This window comes from Leucoraja erinacea, chromosome 1 (genome assembly GCF_028641065.1).
Source record: "Leucoraja erinacea ecotype New England chromosome 1, Leri_hhj_1, whole genome shotgun sequence".
NCBI classification, from domain to species: Eukaryota; Metazoa; Chordata; class Chondrichthyes; order Rajiformes; family Rajidae; genus Leucoraja; species Leucoraja erinaceus.
Genome location: NC_073377.1, coordinates 21,546,816 through 21,571,268, shown reverse-complemented (window position 1 = coordinate 21,571,268; position 24,453 = coordinate 21,546,816). Strand labels below are relative to the sequence as shown.

General features: G+C 42.2%; 1 protein-coding gene across 2 annotated transcripts in view; it reads left to right on the top strand.

Moving 5' to 3' along the window:
* The first annotated feature begins 440 nt into the window (after positions 1 to 440).
* The window catches only part of LOC129713201 (coiled-coil domain-containing protein 68-like), an 81,439-nt gene continuing 57,426 nt past the window's right edge, over positions 441 to 24,453 (top strand). Inside the window, exons 1-3 of one of the 2 annotated variants that reach the window (XM_055662219.1) lie at positions 441 to 904; positions 15,955 to 16,058; positions 19,133 to 19,219. In XM_055662219.1, the coding sequence (XP_055518194.1) occupies positions 16,020 to 16,058; positions 19,133 to 19,219 (126 nt within the window). In that variant the 5' untranslated portion in view covers positions 441 to 904; positions 15,955 to 16,019. Of the gene's footprint in view, positions 905 to 15,918; positions 16,059 to 19,132; positions 19,220 to 24,453 lie in introns of both variants that reach the window. The other variant, XM_055662143.1, reaches the window with a different exon arrangement.

Genomic DNA, 24,453 nt, shown 5'->3' with positions numbered 1-24,453 from the left:
TTGACCCATAAAACCTCATTGGACTGTTCGATCGGTTTTGGAATCAAGGCCTAACCACTGAGTCCAGATGAAGTCAGATTTTATCATTAGTACAGGATATGTGTACTTCCAAAGTGATATCAACATCCTGGTGGAATAAAGATATACCTCTGTCCCATATTAGTACATTACACTATTATTTTCATAGATCTATGGAGTCAATTATGTAATATCTATGATGAGGTTTTTCTAAAATGGCTGGCTTAGTTAGAAATAAACTCCCTGGGAAGGTTGAGATATAATCATTCCTAATAACACAATGGGTATGAACATCTTCCTTGTTTATGCACACTTGTATTTTAAACTCCCAGCTTTTATTTGACATAGGGGAAGTCTGCACTGTTTATGGTAATATACTAAACATCACATGGTCTTATGCTAATATAGGAGATATTAGTTCCTTGGCAATCTTAAACCAAGTTATCTCTCTCAGGCTTTAACTGAAATTGTCACTATACTATTTTGAAAGCCTTTGCCAGTAATAGTACACTTTGAAATATTCAGACTGATTCACATTCAGAAGTTTTGTTTTTACAGGATTTCTACACGGCAAACAGCTGAATGTATGACGACCCAGCTTTAAGAAATGTTTTTTTTACTGTTGGCAACCTGCCAAAGAGGAAGTACAAAGGTGTAGCTTGAGTTTCAGAGACAATTAACATGTTGTGCAGTGTAGACAAGAAAGAAAGAGTTTCAATAGATCATCGGCTACAAAACTTTTCAACTAGCTGCACGAATGAATATCACCACGCTCAATGCTTTGGATAACCTGCTTACAAAGCGTTCGTGCTGGTAGCAGCTCGTTCAGCAGGTGCAGTATTACAGGCATTTCCAGTTTTCAAAGATCCACATCCATTTTAGAAAGGTGAGTATTATTTACTTTTCTTTTACTTAGAGTAATAATAATCCTGATTACATAAATTATTTTTGTTAGGGAAATCTGATGTGTTTTCTGTAAGAAGGATCTGCAGATGCTGGTTAAAACCAAAGCTGGACACAAAAAGCTGGAGTAACTAAGCTCTTTCTGGAATACATCCAGTGAATTCTCCTCCACTGCCTTCTGTGGCAGAGAATTCCACAGATTCAACTCTCTGGGTGAAAAAGTTTTTCCTCATCTCAGTTCTATGAACAGGCCATTTCAAACTTAGAAACATAGAAAATAGGTGCAGGAGTAGGCCATTCGGCCTTTCGAGCCAGCACCACCATTTAATATGATCATCGTTGTTCATCCAAAATCAGTACCCCGTTCCGGCTTTTTCCCCATATCCCTTGATTCCATTAGCCCTAAGAGCTAAATTTAACTCTCTCTTGAAAACATCCAGTGAATTGGCCTCCACAGCCAGGTGGCATTGAATTCCACAGATTCACAACTCTGGGTGAAAAGGTTTTCCTCATCTCAGTCCTAAATGGTCTACCCCTTATTCTTAAACTGTGACGCCTGGTTCGGGACTCCCCCAACATTGGGAACATTTTTCCTGCATCTAGCCTGTCCAATCCCTTAAGAATCTTATGTGTGTCAATAAGATGCCCTCTCATCATTCTAAATTCCAGTGAATATAAGGACCTCGACCCAAAATGTCACCCATTCCTTCTCTCCAGAGATGCTGCCTGTCCTGCTGAGTTACTCCAGCATTTTGTGTCTATTCTCAGAACATTGTCCTGAATTAACAGTTCATTGGGAGCTCAGGAAGAATTAACAGCGATATAGCATTGCATACACATAAATAACCGATGGTTAATTTCCTGTCATCGTTGATTGACGTCTAGAATTAGTGAGTCAGGACAAAGACCACTCTTGTAAAGTGGGGCCACCGGGTAAAAGAAAATTGCACATAAACCAGTAAAAGGAGGGTAGATGCGGTTAGAAGCAAATGGGGGAGAAGATAAAGGATGTGTGGAGAATGTAGGGAGGTATATATTGGTTCAAGCAATGGGTAACGGTTGATAGGTAGAAGTGGGTTACAGTCTGAGGAAGGGTCTCAACTGAAAATCAAATGAGTGCCTGTCAATACATAATTACTTTCAAAAGTATTAATAGTCAAGTTGATGACGTGCTGCATTGTACCTTTTACTGGGACACACAAAAGCACTGAAAAAAGCACACTGGACCAACAGTGGCCATATAGTTCTGAGCAGTTCCATATTCTGATCGGTTTGGTTCTTACCTTTTACTGTACATCTTTTTAGTACTGAGGCATAAACATGAAATGCTGAAAACGCTCAGCAAGATGATCAGCCACAATCATATTGAATGGCGGTGCTGGCTCGAAGGGCCGAATTGTCTATTCCTGCACCTATTTTCTATGTTTCTATGTTTCTATGACGATCTAGATCAAATGCCCTTACACAAAACTGGGAAGGAGAGAAAACAACCAAACATAGACCCGGCAATTGTTTTATTAAACACTTATGCTCAGTACGCCTTGGCCTACATGGTCTCCCAGTTGCCAAACATTTTAACTCCCCTTCTCATTCCCATACTGACCTTTCTCTCCTGGGCTTCCAGAGATGTTGTCTGACCAGCTAAGTTACTCCAACATTTTGTGTCTATCCTCGTCTTTTTATGGTGTGGGAAGAGCAAAGGGATGAAGAGGACAAATAAATATATTTGACAGGGTAAGACTGTGTTGCCATGGTGATGTTGCTAATAATGCTTTTTCCACCATGGACATGTTTGTTTTTCTTTAATATCTATTTTTTGCAGTATTTCTTCTTCTGCTGTCTTGCATAATTTATGTTTTGTGTGTTTGTTTGAGACCATCTGCCTGTGATGCTGCTGTAAGTAGGACTTTTCATTGTACTGGTACCTCACCCATACCTGTACACATTGACAATAAAATCAGCATGATTTTAGGTACCATCCCTCCTCCACCCTGTCTGCAATTTAAAACTAACTAAAGGGCCTGTCCCACAAGCATGCGACTGCATGCGACAAGTGTGACCTAACGAGGTCGCTTGAGCCGTACGGCCTCGCGGGGCCGGTCCTACTTCGATCGCCGGAACCGTATGGAGTTGTGCGGAGCTGGTCCCGACATCGCATGGGGTTCCGAAAAACTGACACTGTTCAAACATTCCGCGCGACAACGGCCTGCCGGCCCGCAGCCGCATTGAGGCCGTACGCACTGCCTCGACGGGTGTACGCACTGTCTCAACGCTGCATGCACCGTCTTGACGCCCTACGCACCGTCTTGACGGCATATGCCTAGCGCGAACTTCCTATGGACTTCGCTCGAACTTCACGTCAACTCGTACAGGATAACTCGACGTCCGCACGGCCCCCGCTTCCGGTTTAGTCGCGCTCGCCACATGCAGTCGCATGCTGGTGGAACCGGCCCTGTACGGGGATCACTCGACCTCCGCGCGGCCCCTGCTTCTGGTTTGCATGCTCGTGGGACAGGCCCTTAACTTCCTTTATTTTCCTATTCTGACAAAAAGTCTATAACCGAAACATTAATTCTGTTTCTCTTTCCTACAACCGGTGCCTAGCCTGTTAAATGTTTCCAGTATTATTTTGGTTTTCAGATTTCAATTATCTATATTTTTCTGGTTTTCATTTATCTGTTGGTATTCCATCTGTTGAAGACTCGGGTTATTGAAGAATACATTGAGGGGACATTGAGGGATGTGGAGAGGATGTTTCCATTAGTGGGAGAGTCTATGACTAGATGTCATAGCCTCAGAATTAAAGGACATTCTTTTGGGAAGGAGATGAGGAGGAATTTCTTTAGTAAGAGTGTGGTGAATCTGTGGAATTCTTTGCCACAGAAGGCTGTGCAGGCAAATTCAGTGGATATTTTGAAGACAGAAATAGATAGATTTTTGATTAGTACCGGTGACAGAGGTACTGGGGAGAAGGCAGGAGAAGGGGATTAGAAGGGAGATATAGATCAGTCATGATTGAATGGTCGAGTGGACATGATGGGCTGAATGAGATAGATAGATTCTTGATTAGTACGGGTGTCAGTGGTTATGGGGAGAAGGCAGGGGAATGGGGTTAGGACAGAGATATAGATCAGCAATGATTGAATGGTGGAGTAGACTTGATGGGCCGAATGGCCTAATTCTACTCCTATCACCTATGACCCTATGTCATCTATTATTGAGGGAACTACATCAATGTTGTTACGGATCTTGCCAATAACGGTATACTTTCTCCCTACATTCCACCTCCCAAAGTGCAGCACCTCACACTTGATCATATTAAACTCCATCTGCCATTTATCTGCCCTGTTCTGTAGCTGATCTATCTCCAGCTCTATATTTTAACAGCCTTCCTCATTGTCCGCAACTCCATTAATTTTGGATAGACACAAAATGCTGGAGTAACTCGGCGAGACAGGCAGCACCTCTGGAGAGAAGGAATAGGTAACGTTTTGTGTCGAGACCCTCCATCAATTTTGGTGTCATTTGTAAAATGACTAATCAACCCAACTACATTTGCATCCATGTCATTTATATATATATCACATATAACAAAGTTCTATTGGTCATATATCTCCAGCCAAAATAACTCCCACCACAACCCTCTGTCTTTTATGAGTCAGCTAGTTCTGAATCCAAATTACCTGGTCACAGTGGACCCCATGCGTCTTAAACTTCTGGGTCAGCATAACACGAGGGGCTTTTTCCATATGCCAGACTAAATTCCATGTAGACAGCATCCACTGCCCTGCCCTCATCCATCACCTTTGTTGTATCCTTTTAAAAAAAACCCTCAAGTTTGTAAGACATGACTTGCTGTGGACAAAGCAAAACTGACTATTCTTAATCATGCTGACTATCTCTAATTATCCCATTATCTTCCAAATGAGAGTAAATCCTAACCCAAAGGATGCTCTCTAATAGCTTCCCTACCACTGACGTGAGGCTCACTGGTCAATAATGTTATGGATTATCTCTACTCTCCTTCTCATAAACAACATTGGCCACTCTCCAGTCTTCCAGGATGTTACCAGCGGCTAGTGAAGATAAAACGATCTTTGTCAAAGCTCCAGCAATTTCCGCTCTTTCCTCTCTGAATAACCATGGGTAAATCCCATCATGCCCTGGGGATTTATCCACCTTAATGTATTTCTAAATGACCTATTGTCATCACCTCGATCTCAAACTACCCTTGCAGTTTGTAATCACATTGTTTTCTATGTCCTTTTCCTGAGTGAATAAGATGCAAAATAGTACCTTGTCTACATGTGCTGCCTCCAAGCATACAATCCTTGTTTGGACCCACCCTCTCCCGTTCCCTCTTATTGGTTAATGTACATATAAAAATCTTTTGTATTTTATGCAATCCTACTCACCAATTACATTTTGTTGGCCCTTGTAGTCCCTTTTAGGAATTCCTCCAGGGTACATCCAACAAATTCTGCCCTGAATAAACCTTTCGTACCGAGTTAAGTTCCAGTCAATATTAAAGACGTTAAAGTCACTCATTTCAACAACTTTGTTGCTTTTGCACCGTTCTGTAATCTGTCTACATGTCTGTTCCTCTATCTCCTACTGGACATGAGATACATACAGCCCTAAGTAAAGTGAGGTAACAATTGTGAATCCCTGGGAATCCATTCGTTGAGCCCTATTTCATTCTTGGGTAGAATTGCTAACCTTCATGTTGTGTCCTCTGCAATAACAGTAGATGCCATTGCTCTATTCTGCCTGGTTACCATCTCTTTGATCAATGGTAATAGGAGCAGACCAGTGCATCGGTTAATATGGTCCCCTTCAATTGGTTTATATTGTGCTAGGACAGCAATGTAATTACTAATTCTTACTTGCTCGGTTGCAATTTCAAATGTTTGAAATTATTCATGTTGCAGTAGTATTCAAGATGTATTCTAACTCAGAAGCTAAAACAGAAGTTTAAAAAATATATAACTAGACTAAGTGGGACCCGTTGGGTCCCATGTTCACAAGGGAGGGCTGGTCCCCCAACACAATATTCCACCTGTCCACCAATTCCAATATTGGTGGCCAGTGGGGGTGGGGCTTTCTGGAGCGCTGGTATGGGTGTTGTGGGCTGAAGGGATTCTTGGGGTGGCAGCTCAGCCCCTCAAGCCTGATGTGCTGGCAGCTCACTGACAGCTGGTGGGCTGGCAATTGACTCACAGCTATTCCTTGAAATTCCATTTCAAGCAGGGTGCAAGGCCACCAAATTCAAGTGCAGTTTCATACTTCTCAGAACTGCTGTAGATTTGGGAGCAACAGCAGGAGGAGATTAGCAAGAGATCAGACTGATTGGCTCTAGCCCGAGTGGGAGGAGAGAAGTGAGTCAGTGCCGGGAAAACAGTTGAAAACTGAGGAATTTGGTTTGTAAATTGGTAAATCAGGCAATTTATCAGTCAATTTAAGCAAGACTGCTCTTAGGGAGCGGCAGTGAGTGAGGGAAGTGCCCTGTGAGTAAAGTGTGAGTCTTTACTCGAGAGTCTTCGAGGAGGCTGAGGAGAGGAGACCACACATTACGCTTGAGAGGTAGAGACGAAAGAAGGAGATGTCAGGCAAGCTGATTCAGTGCATTACTTGCAGTATGTGGGAGGTCAAGGACATCGCTGGTGCCTCTGGCTGCTACAAATGTGAGAAGTGCATCCAGGTAGAGCTCCTGAAGGGCTGTGTTGGGGAACTGGAGAAGCAAGTGGATGACCTTCGGTTCGTCCGAGAAACTGAGTCGTTCCTCGACAAGTCCTACAGTAAGATTGTTACACCTAAGGTACTGGAAGAGAGAAGGTGGGAGACAAGGGAGGGAAGCATGGAATGCAAACGTCCCCGGGTGTTGTACCTCTTGTGAAAAGGTTCACCCACTTAGAAGCTGTCGGGACAGAAGACGTGTTTACACTGAGCGGCGGACTGGTTTGCGATGCAAATAGGGCTGTTGAGCCAAAACCAAAAAGGCCTAAGGCAGGCAATGCCATTGTAGTGGGAGACTCCATTGTGAGAGGTATGGACAGGGGTTTCTGCGGCAACAGACGGGATGCGAGGATGGTGTGCTGCCTTCCTGGTGCCAGGATCCAGGATGTCACGGACAGAGTGCAGAAAATCCTCAAGGGCAAAGGTGAACATCAAGAAGTGGTAGTGCATGTCGGCACAAACGATGTCGGAAAGAAGGGGATGAATATTCTGCAGCGTGACTTTAGAGAGCTCGGAAAAATGCTGAAAAGCAGGACCTCCAGGGTTGTTATCTCCAGTTTGCTTCCAGTTCCTCGTGCTGGCGAGAGCAGGAACAGGGAGATAAGGGACCTGAACGTGTGGCTGAGGAACTGGTGCACGGGGCAGGAATTTAGATTCTTAGATCACTGGGATCTGTTTTGGGGTAAGGGGGAACTGTACAAAAGGGATGGATTGCATCTTAACAGGTGTGGGACCAGCGTTCTGGCAGGCAGGTTTGCCACTGCTACACGGGTGGTTTTAAACTGAATAAGGGGGGGTGGGGTGTCGAATGGGATAGTGGAGGATGGAGTTAAAGAGAAAGGGTTTCTTAAATGTGTGAGCGTAGAGACAGAGGGGTGTAAAATGAGGGTAGAAGCAATAGGTAGCAAGGTGAAAAGTAAAAGTGGCAGGCCGGCAAATCCAGGACAAATATTAAAAAGGGCCACTTTTCAGCATAATAGTATAAGGGTTAAGAGTGTTGTAAAGACAAGCCTGAAGGCTTTGTGTCTCAATGCAAGGAGCATTCGTAATAAGGTGGATGAGTTGAATGTGCAGATAGCTATTAATGACTATGATATAGTTGGGATCACGGAGACATGGCTCCAGGGTAACCAAGGCTGGGAGCTGAACATCCAGGAATATTCAATATTCAGGAGGGATAGACAGAAAGGGAAAGGAGGTGGGGTAGCGTTGCTGGTTAGAGAGCAGATTAACGCAATAGAAAGGAAGGACATTAGCTTTGAGGATGTGGAATCAATATGGGTAGAGCTGCGAAACACTAAGGGGCAGAAAACGCTAGTGGGAGTTGTGTACAGTCCACCTAGCAGTAGCAGTGGAGTTGGGGATGGCATCAAACAGGAAATTAGAAATGCATGCAACAAAGGTAAAACAGTTATAATGGGTGACTTCAATCTACATATAGATTGGGTGAATCAAATTGGAAAGGGTACTGAGGAAGAGGATTTCTTGGAATGTATGCGGGATAGTTTTCTAAACCAACATGTAGAGGAACCAACGAGAGAGCAGGCTATTCTAGACTGGGTAATGAGGAAGGGTTAGTCTTGTTGTGCGTGGTCCCTTGGGCAAGAGTGACCATAATATGGTTGAGTTCTTCATTAGGATGGAGAGTGACATTGTTAATTCAGAAATTAAGGTCCTGAACTGATTGTGTTTATAGTTTGTTTGGTTGTTTGTCTTTTGTACAAAAGTCCGCGAGCATTGCCACTTTCATTTTCACTGCACATCTCGTATGTGTATGTGACAAATAAACTCGACTTGACTGGAATTGAACTTAAAGAAAGGTAACTTTGAGGGTATGAGACGTGAATTGGCCAAGATAGACTAGTGATTGATTCTTAATGGGCTGATGGTGGATATGCAATGGAAGGCATTTAAAGACTGCATGGATGAACTACAACAATTGTTCATCCCAGTTTGGCAAAAAAATAAATCAGGGAAGGTAGTGCATCCATGGATAACAAGGGAAATCAGGGATAGTATCAAAACAAAAGATGAAGCGTACAAAATAGCCAGAAAAAGCAGCCTACCAGAGGACTGGGAGAAATTCAGAGACCAGCAGTGGAGGACAAAGGGCTTAATTAGGAAAGGGAAAATAGATTATGAAAGAAAACTGGCAGGGAACATAAAAACTGACTGAAAAAGCTTTTATAGATATGTGAAGAGAAAAAGATTAGTTAAAACAAATGTAGGTCCCTTGCAGTCAAAGAAACGGGTGAATTAATCATGGGGAACAAGGACCAATTGAATAACTACTTTGGTTCTGTCTACTTGGGGTTGGACAGGCTAGATGCAGGAAGATTGCTCCCGATGTTGGGGAAGTCCAGGACAAGGGGACACAGCTTAAGGATAAGGGGGAAATCCTTTAAAACTGAGATGAGAAGAACTTTTTTCACACAGAGAGTGGTGAATCTCTGGAATTCTCTGCCGCAGAAGGTAGTTGAGGCCAGTTCATTGGCTATATTTAAGAGGGAGTTAGATGTGGCCTTTGTGGCTGAAGGGATCAGGGGGTATGGAGAGAAGGCAGGAACAGGATACTGAGTTAGATGATCAGCCATGATCATATTGAATGGCGGTGCAGGCTCGAAGGGCCGAATGGCCTACTCCTGCACCTATTTTCTATGTTTCTATACCACTTCAAGCAGGAAGGCCACCAAATTCAAGTGCAGATTCATACCACTTCAAGCAGGGTGCAAGGCCACCAAATTCAAGTGCAGTTTCATACCATTTCAAGCAGGGTGCAAGGCCACCAAATTCAAGTGCAGCTTCATACCATTTCAAGCAGGGTGAAACCACCATAAAACCACACAAAACACCACACTCACAGTTCAATAGACATTCAGTGTGTTCAGTTGATTCACAGCTCAGACAGTCCCTCTCCCTCCCTCATCATGCAGAGACTGAGCCACACCCACACTTCCGGGTTTTATAATCCCTCCCCCCCCCCCCCATCGGAAAAGGTGTGGCCTTCATGGCGTGACTGACAGGAGAGAGAGATTCTCAACATTTTTTAAACACTAATAACATTTTATTTTTAATTGATGGGAAGAATCCTCTGCACCTGATGAGAGGAGGGGTACTGGGTAAGATGGCCAAATATCACAGCCGCAAGTGGTAGCATTTTATCTAAAATCAATATACAGTGCAAACAGGAAGTTGTCAAGTTTAGACCACCAACCATTTGCAGTGCTTTTACTTCAACCCAAAACCCCACCAACCATTTGCAGTGCTGTTACTTCAACCCAAACCCCCACCAACCATTTGCAGTGCTTTTACTTCAACCCAACAACATTTTCATTTTCAAACTACATTCAGGGCACTCAAGGTCAGTAAAACCACACTCACAGTTTAGTGGACATGTGTTCAGTGTTATTCACTGCTCGGACTGAGAGACGTGACCCTCTCACTTCCCCCATCTTGCAGAGACTGACTGAGGCAGAACACTTCCAAGTTTTATAATCCCTGCCCCCTCCCACCGGAAGGGGCTTGGCTTTCATGGCGTGATTGACAGGAGAGAGATTCTCAACATTTTTTAAAACACAAATAACGCTTTTATTTTTCATTGAAGGGAGGAATCCTCTGCACCTGATGAGTGGAGGGGGACTGAGTAGGATGGCCATAAATCACAGCCGTAATTGGGAGCGATTTTTCTAAAATCAATATAAAATGAAAACAGGACTTTGTCAAGTTACCACCACCCACAACCATTTGCAGTGCAGCATTTCAAAGCAGTTACCACCACCAACAACCATTTGCAGTGCAGCATTTCAAAGCAGTTACCATCACCAACAACCATTTGTAGTGCAGCATTTCAAAGCAGTTACCACCACCAACAAACATTTGCAGTGCAGCATTTCAAAGCAGTTACCACCACCAACAACCATTTGCAGTGCAGCATTTCAAAGCAGTTACCACCACCAACAACCATTTGCAGTGCAGCATTTCAAAGCAGTTACCACGTTTTCATTTTCAAAACACATTAAGGGCACTCTTAGTTGAGACATGTGTTCAGTGTTATTCACAGCTCAGAGAGACGTGACCCTCTCGCTTCCTCCATCTTGCAGAGACTGAGTGAGGCACAACACTTCTGGGTTTTATAGTCCCTCGCCACTCCCACCAGCAGGGGCTGCAGAGAGAATGTCAATATTTTTTAAACATTAATAACTCTTTCATTTTTCATCGATGGGAAAAATCCTCTGAGTAATATGGTAAAAAATCACAGCCGTAAGTGGCAGTGTTTTTTTCAAAAATCATGAAACAGAAAAACAGGAAGTGGTCAAGATCTTACTTTTACTAATATAGATAGATTATCAAACACACCCATGAGATTATATTATCAAATTGTGGGTAGCATTACTTTGTTTAAAATCTTTCTCCTCCATCTCCTGTGTTTATTCTGCATTTACCTTCAGTAAATATCACTGTTATTTGTTTGTGAAATTATCATAAAAATACGTTCAAAAATTAAGATTTATTTTTCTAATATGTAGTTTTATTGACATTCTGGGTGAGTCAACTGCACATTTGGTTTTGTTTCTTCACACTTCATACAGTCACTTCAGCAACGTAAATATTTAAACACACATATTTGTTTTTAAATTCCAGCTTATTACAGTATATACATTTTCTTGCTCAGCATTCTGTCCAGAGAACAAGATAATATTTAACTGAAGAATAGCCATAGTACAATTATTTGGTACCACATTAGTTTTGTTTAGAGATAAAGCACAGAAACATGCCCATCAGCCCACTGAGTCCGCAAGGACCAGCAATTAACACTATCCAACAGCACCCGTAGTCGTGATCAAACTGAGGTCGGTAAGGCAACGACTGCACCGTTGCACCCATATTGTTTGGACATTTTTGTTGAGCATAGAACAGCCAGGAGTTGCAGCAGCTGAATACTTCCAAACAAACGGATTCACAGCAGTGAATGTAACAACTGACAGTGGACCGTGAGGTAACAAATCTGAAGCAGGACATTCAATACTGCCTGGATTAGAAAGTATTAGGTATAAGGAGTGATTGGACAAACTTGGATTGTTTATATCAGTTCATAAGTGATAGGAGCAGAAATAGGCCATTCGGTCCATCAAGTCTACTCCGCCATGCAATCATGGCTGATCTATCTCTACCTCCTAACCCCATTCCCCTGCCTTCTGCTGGTGCCCGAGAGCATTTTATTGTCAAGTGACCCAAAATGGACCAATGATATTCTTACTTACAGCAGCAGTACTGTATAACAGATTTGTAAACACAGTACTCATAAGATCATAAGAGATAGGAGTAGAGTTAGGCCAATCAGCCCATCATGTCCACTCTGCCATTCAATCATGGCTGATCTATCTCTCCCTCCTAACCCCATTCCCCTGCCTTCTTCCCATAACCCCTGAGACCTCTATTTTCTATTTTCTCTGGATATATAGGAGGTTGAGAGGAGACCTGATAAATACATAAAATTATTGGCAGTATATAGATAGATAATCGGAACCTTTTTCAACGGTGCTTTATTTGCCACATGTGCAACTGCACAGTGAAATTCCTTTCCCAGGGCTTTCGGGGCTGTTGGTGGAAGCAGCTATGATAGTGGCATTTAAGAGGCAAATGGGTATGCAGGGATACGGGGATATGGATACCACGCAGGCAAAGGAGAATAGTTCAACTTGGTATCATGTTTGGCACAGATATTGTGGGCCAATTCTTGTCCTGCACTATTCTGTGTTTTCTGTTTTAAAATTAATCTATTAGAAAGGTAGCAGAGGATAGACAGGTGCTGGTGCCCGAGAGCATTTTATTGTCAAGTGACCCAAAATGGACCAATGAAATTATTACTTACAGCAGCAGTACTGTATAACAGATTTGTAAACACAGTACTCATAAGATCATAAGAGATAGGAGTAGAGTTAGGCCAATCAGCCCATCATGTCCACTCTGCCATTCAATCAAGGCTGATCTATCTCTCCCTCCTAAACCTATTCTCCTGCCTTCTCCCCAGTACCTCTGTCACCGATACTAATCAAAATTCTATTGATCTATATCTGTCTTCAAAATATCCACTGAATTTGCCTGAGGTGTGCACAGACTGTAAGCGCATTTAAATCGGGCCTAAAAACACTGTTGTTTACTATAGCCTGTCCATAACTCGACATGCAGGTAATCTTAACCGTCTAATTTTAACCCTTTTATGTGCTTTTTAAAATCGTTTTATTGTTTCATTGACCTTGTTTTATTATTCATACATTTGTCGTATTGCTTATTTTGCAATTTTTAATTATTGACTATTTTATTTTTTCTTTCCTGTAAAGCACCTTGAATTGCTGTTTGCACGAATGGTGCTATACAAATAAACTTGCCTTGCCTGCACAGCCTTCTATGGCAAAGATTTCCATAAATTCACCACCCTCTGACTAAAGAAATGTCTCCTCATCTCCTTCCTAAAAGAACGACCTTTCTTGTAAACCTCCTCTTACAGACTAATAGCCCTGTCTCACGGTGCAAGCTGACCCACGAGGTGCCCTGAGTGAAAGACTCGTGGTTGTGTACGAGATTTCAAGTGTATGATCAAGTGTTTAACCGAGTTCCCACGGGTATGACAAGTTTGCCGTTTACTTGTCATTTCTGCGATGTTCCAAGTTCGTCTCCCGAGTTACTCTTGAGCCAACCCTGAATGAAGGTCTGTTTTAATAAGCAACAGTGGAAACAACAACTTTCTCTCTCAGCAGTTGAAGTTTTATCCTCATCCAAGTTGGCATTTACTGAATGTATACTTAGAACAACAACCATCTTGGATCGTCAAATCTTGGAAAAAATTAACACATTCCCAAACTAACACAATACCCATGCTCCCACTATATGAGCTTTTACTTGAAATGCAACCAGGAATGTAAATTGCTATAACCTACTTTGATGAGGATTACAGGCTTCTAGTACCGTATGGTAAAACATTCTCCAAGAGCTTTAAACTGTTTTAAACCCTATCTTTTGATTATCATCTTACCACAATTTTAAATCTGATGGTCTTAATCGAGGCTAGATTAATGTATTGCAGAATACAAGGTGCTGGAGTTACTCGGCTCCAGGTTTGTTTACTGGATTTAAGTATTGTTCATGCCAGTGAGGGCCCAGGTTTACGAATAAACCCTGACATTGAAAAGTAAGGTTTGTTCTACTAGGAACATTGTTTAAGCTTCAACTATTAAAATGGTATTCAGATTTCCGTTCATCGAATAGCAAACACTGACCATTCAGAATGTCTGTTGTTAGACAACGTTGATTAAGGTTAGGTTTAGGTTTATTATTGTCACGTCTACCGATATACAGCGAAAAGTTTTACTTTTTGTGTGTTATCCATTCAAATTAGGTAACACTGTACATAAATACCATCAAGCCAAACTTAAGTAAAATAAGCAGAGCAAGGAAAGATTCAGAGCGCAAAAAATAGTTCTCTGCATTTTAGCGCATCAGTACCAAAGACAAAGTCCTATATCCGTAGTGGGGTAGAGGTGAATTGGACAGTACCTTAGCGTTTGGAAGATATTTCTTTGGAATAATATATTCTTTGGAAAATATATAATGATCAAAGTATATTTAGTCAGGCGAAAATCGATACTTTTCTAATTATGCTATCGGTCGAGAGCTGAATTGAATCACAAATTCAGCGTGTTATAGTTTCAATTAGAAGCGTCCAACTAAGAGAGAAGTCTCCCCTCTTTCCAGGGTTAATCACTCCACTGTTTATAATGCTCTCTGCATTATGAAGTCCTCGACAGTGAACCCCATGGGCAATCACTGCCAAAGTGTCTGCTCACACAGTCAGTACACTTGTCTCCTGCACTAAGTCACCCCAACCCCCTCCTCTCCCTCCACTCTCCACCCTCTCTCTCCCTGATTAACACTGCATCTCCTTTACCTCTTTAGCCTCTCTCTCTATCAAGTCTGACCATCGAACCCTGGAATATTGATCTGCCATTCATGGCCTTCTCACAACCACATTTCAGCAATCGCCACAACATTATAGTCTCAAGAAATGTTTCAGGCTCTAAGTTCATCTGCACTCCCCACACTAATCCTTGCCCATCAGGACAACATATTCCTTCACCTCTCCCTGATTGTCCTTCTTTTGACACTTAGCTTCCTAACCTCTACCTTCCCATCATTCCTTCCAATTGCTGACCTACTACTCTGTTCTCACCACCCCCCCCACACACCCCTCACACCCCTCCTCTCCGCCCCCTGTCTCTTACCCTCTCTAGCTAATCTCCCTGTGTGGATCAGCTGGGGGAAGGGTGGGGGCAGCGTTTCAGAAGATATTATATAATTATGCTAATATTTATATTAAGATGACTGGAACAGAGATGTAATGCTGAGGCTCTATAAGACACAGGCCAGGTCGCATTTGGAGTACTGTGAGCAAATTTGGGCCCCATATCTGAGGAAGGATGTGCTGTCTCTGGAGAGGGTCCAGAGGAGGTTTACAAGAATGATCTCAGGAATGAGTGGGTTAGCATATGATGACCATTTGAGGTAATGGGCCTGTGCTCACTGGAGTTTAGACAGTTGAGGGGGGGACCTCATTGAAACTTACAGAATAATGAAAGGCATAGGTAGAGTGGATGTGGAAAGGATGTTTCCACCGGTGGGAGAGTCTAGGACCAGAGATCACAGCCTCTGAATTAAAGGGCGCTCTTTTAGAAAGGAGGTGAGGAGGAACTTTTTTAGTCAGAGGGTAGTTAATCTGTGGAACTCATTGACATAGAAGGCTGTGGAGACCAAGTCAGTGGATGTTTTTAAGGCAGAGATAGACACATTATTATTAGAATGGGTGTCAAAGGTTATGGGGAGAATCTAACCTCACTCGCATGTGACATCAGGAGTAATCCAACAATTATTACCCGTGGTGCTGCTTTTTGATCTTTTGCCCTCCCCTCTATTCATTTAGATGTAATTACGACTTTCAAAAGACATTTGACAGATGTATGGAAGAAAGGGTTTTAAGGGACACAGGGCAAATGGGTCCAGTCCAGATTGCCAAAAAAGTCGGCATAAACAAGGTGGGCCGATGGGCCTGTTTCCTTGCCATATGACGATGATTCTAAAATGTAATAATGCTCTGACCTGCAAATTAATCATCACTGATCAGAAGAGATACAAGAAAATTATCCTGCTTTGAATCATCAAAACTATTTAAGTCATTGCCTAAAGGTTTCTCTTTTGTTGCTAATTCAGGTTTTATATTATTTGCATCTGTAATGTACAACACAGAGATCAGAGCATTGGAAACTAACAGTCATGAAAAAGAAGAAAGAAGTCCATTATATGGATCTGCCATGACACACATCAAAGAAGAGACAGAATATATTAAAGAGGTACATTAATACTCATTTGATTGGCAATTTACAATGTTATTTGTTTAATCTAGTGATATCATTACTCAAAATATTCATTTGGGGCTCATGTGATGGTCATTAATTAACATTTGAAATGTCTGCCAAAATGAAAATGATGCATAAAATCATAGCAAAGTTAACCAATTTGCATCATGAGGACATCACAGTCAGTGATGGACTTCCTGCATAACAAGAGGCAGTGGTCAGGCATGGAGAGAAGAATGGGGTCCATTGGCTCCATTTACTTAGCAATTTTGGATGGGTATGAAGGTTGGCGTGGGTAGAGTGGACATGGAGAGGATGTTTCCACTAGTGGGAGAGTCTAGGACCAGAGGCCAAACCTCAGAATAAAAGACATACCTATAGAAAAGAAAGGAGGAAGAATTTCTTTAGTCCGAGGGTGGTGAATCTGTGGAATTAGTTGCCACAGAAGGCAGTGGAGACCATGTCAATGGATATTTTTAAGGTGGAGATTGATAAGTTCTTGATTTATAGGGGTGTCCAGGAGTTATGGGGAGAAGGCAGCAGAATGGGGTTGAGAGGGAAGGTAGATCAGCCATGATTGAATGGCAGGGTAGACGAGGGGCCGAGTGGCCTAATTCTGCTCCTATCAATTATGAGCTTATGAAGGAGTGGTGGTCAGCAAAGTGGGGTGGATAGTCGATGGCAGCATTCCACAGTTTCAATTTAAGCCAGTAGGAAGTCTAAATTCATATTCCGCTTTAACAGACTGTTAAATGCAAACTACTGCAAATATTAGATATTGGAAACATAACCAGAAAATATTGGAAATATTCAGTAGATCTGGCATCAACTGGTCAGAATTTAGGGCAACAATCTTTCAGCAGATAATGAAATGTCAGTGAACACATAGAAACAAGGAACTGCAGATGCTGGTTTACAAAAAAAACACAAGGTGCTGGAGTAAAGGGCCTGTCCCACTTTCCCGAGTCCTCTGCCGAGTTGAAAGGAGCTTAAAAAAAAATCAAGATTTTTGTGATCCCGACTCTTTTTTTACTCATTGGACTTTTTTGACCCGCTGGAAAAAAAAGTCCCGACTTACCTGATGCCCCGAGTACCTACGGCTGGCATATCGAGCCGCTACGATATTTCTACCGACTCCTACGGCCTCCTACAGACTCGCTACGGACCACCTCCGACTTTGAATCAAGGGGAAAACTCGGGAGAATTTGTGAGTAGCTCGGGAAAGTGGGACAGGCCCTCACAGGAACTCAGCGAGTCAGGTAGCTTCCCTGGAGAACATTGAGATGCTACATGACCTGCTGAGTTACTCCAACCCTTTGTGTCTCTTTTTGTAAACCAGCATCTGTAGTTCCTTATCTCTATATGTTAATTTTTTAGTGACGTTTCATGTCAGGACCTTTATTCAGACAGATTGTAGGGCAAGGGTTGGCAAGACAGCTGGAAGAGAGGAGGGGCAGAACAAAGTGTGGCAGGTAATCAGTGAACACAGGTGGGGGGGGGGGGGGAATGGTTGATGAGGTAGATGGGTAGGCAAAGGGAAAAAAGGTATGAGGCTAAAGGATTAAAGAGTTGTGAATTGTGAAACTAGAAGAATGGATTTAGGAGAGAGTTAGATAGAGCTCTAGGGGCTAGTGGAGTCAAGGGATATGGGGAGAAGGCAGGCATGGGTTATTGATAGGGGATGATCAGCCATGACCACCATGAATGGCGATGTTGGCTTGAAGGGCCGAATGGCCTCCACCTGCACCTATTTTCTATGTTTCTAAGAAAGAAAGTCGGGGGAGGGGAGAAATGGGTGTGGGTCCAGGTGGGTCACGAGGGAAGAAAGGGGGTGTGTGGGGAAGAGATGTTTGTTAGAGGTCACCTAACATTGGCAAATTTGTTTTTAATACCATTGGTTTGTAAGCTACCCAAGCGGAATATGAATTTAGTTTAATTTAGAGATACAGCGCGGAAACAGGCCCTTCGACCCACCAATTCCGCACTGACCAGTGATCCCCGTACATTAACTATCCTACACACACTAGGGACAATTTTCATTTATACCAAGCCAATTAACCTATGAACCCGTATGTCTTTGGAGTGTGGGAGGAAACCGAAGATCTCAGCGAACACCCATGGGGAGAACATACAAACTCTGTGCAGACAGCACACATAGTTGGGATTGAAGTCGGGTCTCTGGCACCGTAAGACCTGTAAGACAGCAACTCTACCACTGCTCCACTGTGCCAACACTAATTCTTTATAGCCACTGTTTGATGTCAAATCTTTCTAGCATATTCTATTTTTATTTTGCATGAATGCACATTTTGTTGCCTGCATTGATAACCCTGCAAAACATATCCTGACCACCAAGATCCCACTCACCAAGCAACAATTGTAACTAGAATAACTTCAAGTCCTGTTTATTTATTGGTTTTAGATTTCATTCCTTTGAAAGAAAAGAGCCGTTTAAACAGTTTATTGCAACATTATACGTTGTATAGTAAATTACACCCTACTATAAAACTCTGTTAATCTGACTTTGGTGCTGGACTGGCAGATTTTCTAGGAGGAGGATTGGATTTTATTCCTATTAATACTCCAACACGTCTTTAATACACAACATTTAGAACTTACATGGCAGCATATTACATTTCCTCGAAAACCTGTTTTAAAAGGAGCGTGAGAATTGGATCCTGGTGGTTTAAAAAGAGTGTCGGAAACACGTTCCAGAGAGTTTAAAGGAAGCATAGGAAATAGGTTCCTGTTGAATTTAAGGATTCAGGAAATAGGGCTCTGGTGGGTTTATTAGGAGAGCAAGAAATGCAGCCCTGGTGAGTTTAAAGGGAGTACGGAAAACCAAACCAATGCTGAGCCAAAAGGATTTCTGAGGAATGTTGGCACTTGGCTCTTGGTTATTAAGCATTAAATATTTGGCTAATACAGGCATAGAGCTGGTTCTTGTTTAAGATAAAGTCTCTGGTGCAAACCAAGAGCTTGATTTATGAACAGATTATGATGTGTCAGTGTTGAAAGTCTGATAATTTCCCCCTCTCCCCCCCCTCTCTACATTGTCATCCAACTAGATGCGAATTACACTGCGGAGAGTACGAGAGCAGATGTTCACGATTGAAGATGGAGCCACTCACAGCCCATTAACTCGAGAGATAAAGGTACTATTGACTATGTTTGTTGAGCTTACTGCTGCTCCCTGAGAATGGGGAAAATGTATTTACAGATACAGCGTGGAAACAGGCCCCTCAGCCCACAGAGTCCACGCCGAACATCGATCACCCATACACTAGTTCTATGTTATCCCAGTTTCACATCCTACACACACTGGGCTATTTACAGAGCCGATTGACCTACTGAATTGAATGGCGGTGCTGGCATGAAGGGCCGAATGGCCTACTTCTGCATCTATTTTCTATGTTTCTATGTTCACTGTCATTGAAATGTTGTGAATGCCTTTGACATTAACTAATATTCAAAATCACATGGGATCAGTTTTTTGTTTAAAAAAAAGCTAAATAAAAACTAAAAAATGGAAATTCAATTGCTAGCTCTCTGTCATCTTTTTATGGCCAATTATGTATAATAAATACTGGCCTTGTCTTTGGTGCCCAGATTAGGGAAAATTATTGATTACTTAAGAGCATAGTATGGAATTTGCTTTTGTTACATCTTTTGCTATACTTAGAATTGTCTTTTGATCAGTAACGTACAACTACAGTTATACACGCAATATTGGTTGGTATATGGTTCCTAATCTGAGGAAAAACATTCTTGCCATAGAGGGAGTACAGAGAAGGTTCACCAGACTGATTTCTGGGATGGCAGGACTTTCATATGAAGAAAGACTGGATAGACTCGGCTTATACACGCTAGAATTTAGAAGATTGAGGGGGGATCTTATAGAAACTTACAAAATTCTTAAGGGGTTGGACAGGCTAGATGCAGGAAGATTATTCCCGATGTTGGGGAAGTCCCGAACAAGGGATCACAGTTTAAGGATAAGGGGGAAATCTTTTAGGACTGAGATGAGAAAATCATTTTTTACACAGAGAGTGGTGAATCTCTGGAATTCTCTGCCACAGAAGGTAGTTGAGGCCAGTTCATTGGCAATATTTAAGAGGGAGTTAGATGTGGCCCTTGTGGCTAAAGGGATCAGGGGGTATGGAGAGAAGGCAGGTACGGGATACTGAGTTGGATGATCAGCCATGATCATATTGAATGGCGGTGCAGGCTCGAAGTGCCGAATGGCCTACTCCTGCACCTATTTTCTATGTTTCTATGTTTCTATAAGTGTAAGAAGTGCAGAATGTGACCAGCCATCCACCTTATCACAAAATAAAACATAATGTGTAGGAAATACCCAGCAGGTCAGGCAGTGTTTGTGGAGAGAGGTGGAGTATGGTTTCAGGTCGATAATTCATTCTTCCATTCAGCCTGAAACGTTAACGGTATTTCTCATTTCACAGGAGCTTCCTGGCCAGCACAATGTTTGCCGAATTTTCTGCTTTTTAGATTTCCAGCAACTACAGTTTGTTTTATCCTGGTTGCTTTCTGGTCACATTATTATTACTGGAAACAAAGCTGTGGAGGCCAGGTCAATGGATATTTTTAAGCCAGAGATAGATAAATTCTTGATTAGTACAGATGTCAGGGGATATGGGGAGTAGGCAGGAGAATGGGGTTTGGCGGGATAGATAGATCAGCCATGATACATCTTGATCTGTCGAATGGCCTAATTCAGCTTCTATCATTTATGAAACAGTTGGCCTGTGAAAACTTTGCTTTGGGAAAACAGTGGACCACTTACAGCGCCAGAGACACAGGTTCAATACTAACTACGGGTGCTGTTTGTGCAGAGCTTTTATGGTCTCCCTGTGAACTTGTGGGTTTTCTCCGGGTGCTCCAGTTTCCTCCCACACTTAAAAATAAGTAAAGGTTTTTAGGTTAATTGGTTTTGGTAAAAATTGCAAATGGCTGCCAGTGTGTAGGATTTTGCCACTGTGTACGAGGTGATCGCTGGCCAGCACGGATTTGGTGGGCTGAACGGCCTGTTTCTGCATTGTATCTCTAAAGTGTTGTGATTACCAGGTGAAGAAATGCTGCTTTTCTCTCCAAGTTCTTTTATTTAATAAATTACTTTATTCAAATTACAAACTATCCTCCAATGATTCAGCAAATGAATGAGGAAGATACTAAGCGAGTTGTATTCCTCCAGGGATGCTGCCTGGTCCACTGAGTCACCCGGCACTCTCTGTTTTACTAAAGATTTGCACTGTTCTTTGTTTAAGAGCAGGACAAAAATCCGTTCAAAGGTGTTTTTTTTCGCTGGGTTAGGGATACTCTATTCTGAGTCTGAAGGATGATGTACAATTGCAAGATGTAAGTTGAAATTAACTGGACACCACATTGCAGTACTCAGAGTACTCAGAGTTAATATACACAGTGAGTCAAGTCTTTCTTGAAGCATAACTGATCTATTTGGGTTTTTTACACGTTTCAGTTGTGAGAAAGACCTCTCTGTTGTGCAGGTGACCATTAATGTTAAAAATATTCTTAAGGCAATTTCAACATTTGGAAAGGCATTCTCTAGTTTGTCTTCTGTAATTGTGTTGTAAAGTTCCATGTGAGTGAAAGATGTTTTCTTGGTTGTTTTAAACTTATGAAGAACATATGAATGGAACTGCTGAAGCTCTGTAGACAAAGTGTTGTTCATGTCATCTGGATAAGCATCAATGAGTGTCTGACAAGTCTTTGAGTACCTTTCACTTTCTGATAATTGGGAATTAGCACCTTGTTGGGTGGCATTAGGAACATCTGTCAGACAAGAGAATCTGTCTGAGGTTACACAAAAAAGCTGGAGAAACTCAGCGGGTGCAGCAGCATCTATGGAGCGAAGGAAATAGGCAACGTTTCCTTCTATTTCCTTCGCTCCAACGTTTCCTTCTATTTCCTTCGCTCCATAGATGCTGCTGCACCCGCTGAGTTTCTCCAGCTTTTTTGTGTAACCTTCGATTCTCCAGCATCTGCAGTTCCCTTAAACAAGAGAATCTGTCTGCTATTTCAGTGGACACCTTTCGTCTCCTCCTCATTTCCGTTTCTAACTTTTCAACAATTACATAAAAAGTGGAGATACGGAATTTGTCTCTGGCACTGAGAATGACCTCTGGTGCATTTCCATCGTTGGGCATTCTCTTTCTTATACGCTTACGCGTTTGAGTTGCTTTGTATTCTACATCAGGGAGCATGTCCTTTGCAAGTGATTCAAATCTCTCAAACTCATCTCTTGATGTGTGCAACTGGTCTGCCAATGATGAATACAAATCTGCACATGTTTGCAAGCTCACATTTTCACTTTGAAGAAGTCGACTTGTTCTATGAAACTTTTCTAAAGTTTCATTCCAAAAATTCAGCATGAACACAAATTCCAGTTCTTGCATCTTGTTTGCAATATTCTTTGCCTCCCTTCTAGTGTCACCTTTTTGCAACTGGTCGGCTGATAAATCTTCCAAAGCTTCCATAATCTTGAAGAAAGAGTTGATAATTGCTGCAGTTGCCACAGCATGTGCTTCCCGTCTGATGTCTGAAAGTGATTTCAACACTTTTTCATTTCCAATGCAATCTTTGAGAATTCTCCACCGAGCAGTTGAGGCTGAAAAGAATGTGTGGAGCAGTTGTACAGTGGAAAAGAAATCTACTGCAACTTGACAGCAATCCACAGCACTTCGTCCAACTAAATTTAGTGAATGAGCTGCACAGGGTACATAAATGGCAAACTGATTTGCATCCAAAATTTTTGCTGCTTGCCATTGTAACGTCCAGACATGTTGGCAGCATTGTCGTATGACTGCCCTCTGCATTTAGCAAAATCCAATTTACAATCATCACATAAGTACTTCAACACCTGCTGTGCCAGAGCTTCACCAGTGTGGTTTTGTAATTCCAAAAATGTGATAAATCGTTCAACTGGTTGTCCATCTTGCAAGTATCTGAGCACTATGCTCAGTTGGTCAACATGCGAAAGATCAGGCGTTGAGTCCACAGACAGACTGAAGTACCCAGAAACATGAATTTTGTCAATGATGATGGAGTGCACTTTCTTTGCCATTAACTCAATAAGTTCCTCACATATCGTTTTGGACAGGTACAAACGGTTGCCTTTTCCAGCATTGCCATACCGTGATATGTGAGCAGCCAAGAATGGGACAAACTGACATCAATTCGAGTAGCCCCAAATAATTCCCATTATTGAGAGACCCAAATTTTTCCACTTTTCCTCGGAATGCCAATCCTCGTTCAGCCAGTGTGCAAATGACTGCTATAACCCGCCGAAGCACATTCTCCCAGTAATTGTACTCCTCTTCAATTTGGGTCTTCAATAAATATGTCAACATGGCATCTCGGTGAGTTGTACTTTTTTCATGGTTGTCAATTACAGCAGTGTTTTGCCAGTCACTGAATCCTTCATTTCTAGCAAAATGCATTGACCCTTTGGGTGCAAATAGTTTACAAACAAAACAGTAAACTGATCCTTTTGAAGGAGAGTACAACAGCCATTCTCTCTTGTAGTGTTCACCATTGGCTTTTATTCCAAAAAAGATTTTCTGTGAACAGTATCTCTTTGGCTTCCCACTGATGAAATTGTGACACGATTTGTCAAATGGCCCATTGTGGTGCTGACATTCACTGGGTCCACAAGCAACCCGATAAGTCACATCATCACCATAAAATTCATCCCACAACCCTGGGTCCTTAGCTTTGTTCATTTCATCCTTGGTCAGTTCTCTAAACTCCTTGGACAGTTCAAAAGCATTTACACATCTTGTCGTAGAACTAGGTCCAGGTTGTGGCACTTCATCATGTGCAACGTCATCATGAAAATCTGGCCTTGCACCAACACTGCCTGTTTCTGATGAAGGAGATAGATTTGATTCACTTGCTGTCTCTGAAGACTGACACTGGTTTTGATCTGGATCATCTTTCTCTTGCAGTTTGTAAGAAGAAATCTGTCAGCTTTCCTGTCTTGGCTACAACAGACAGATTATTTTGCTCATTCTCTTTTGCACGTTTTCTCTTTTGCGCACCACTCAACTGAACACCCTTCATTTTTGACATTTACATGGGGCTGAAATTAAAAAGGGGCAGAGAGGGTCATTGAAATGACTGTCATGACAACTGAATTTGGCTCCATCATTTTACTTTTAAACACATGCTATGACACTGCACCTCGCCAACAAAAAATAGCTTAAATCAGGCAAAAGTAGACACAAAAAGTCTCAAAAAAGATCGACAGATAAGAGACAACTATGTATACTAATTAAATAAAGGATCATTGAAGCTGTATGACATCCTACCAGTGCAGTGGTCTTAGATTTCCAAGGATGTCGCACACATC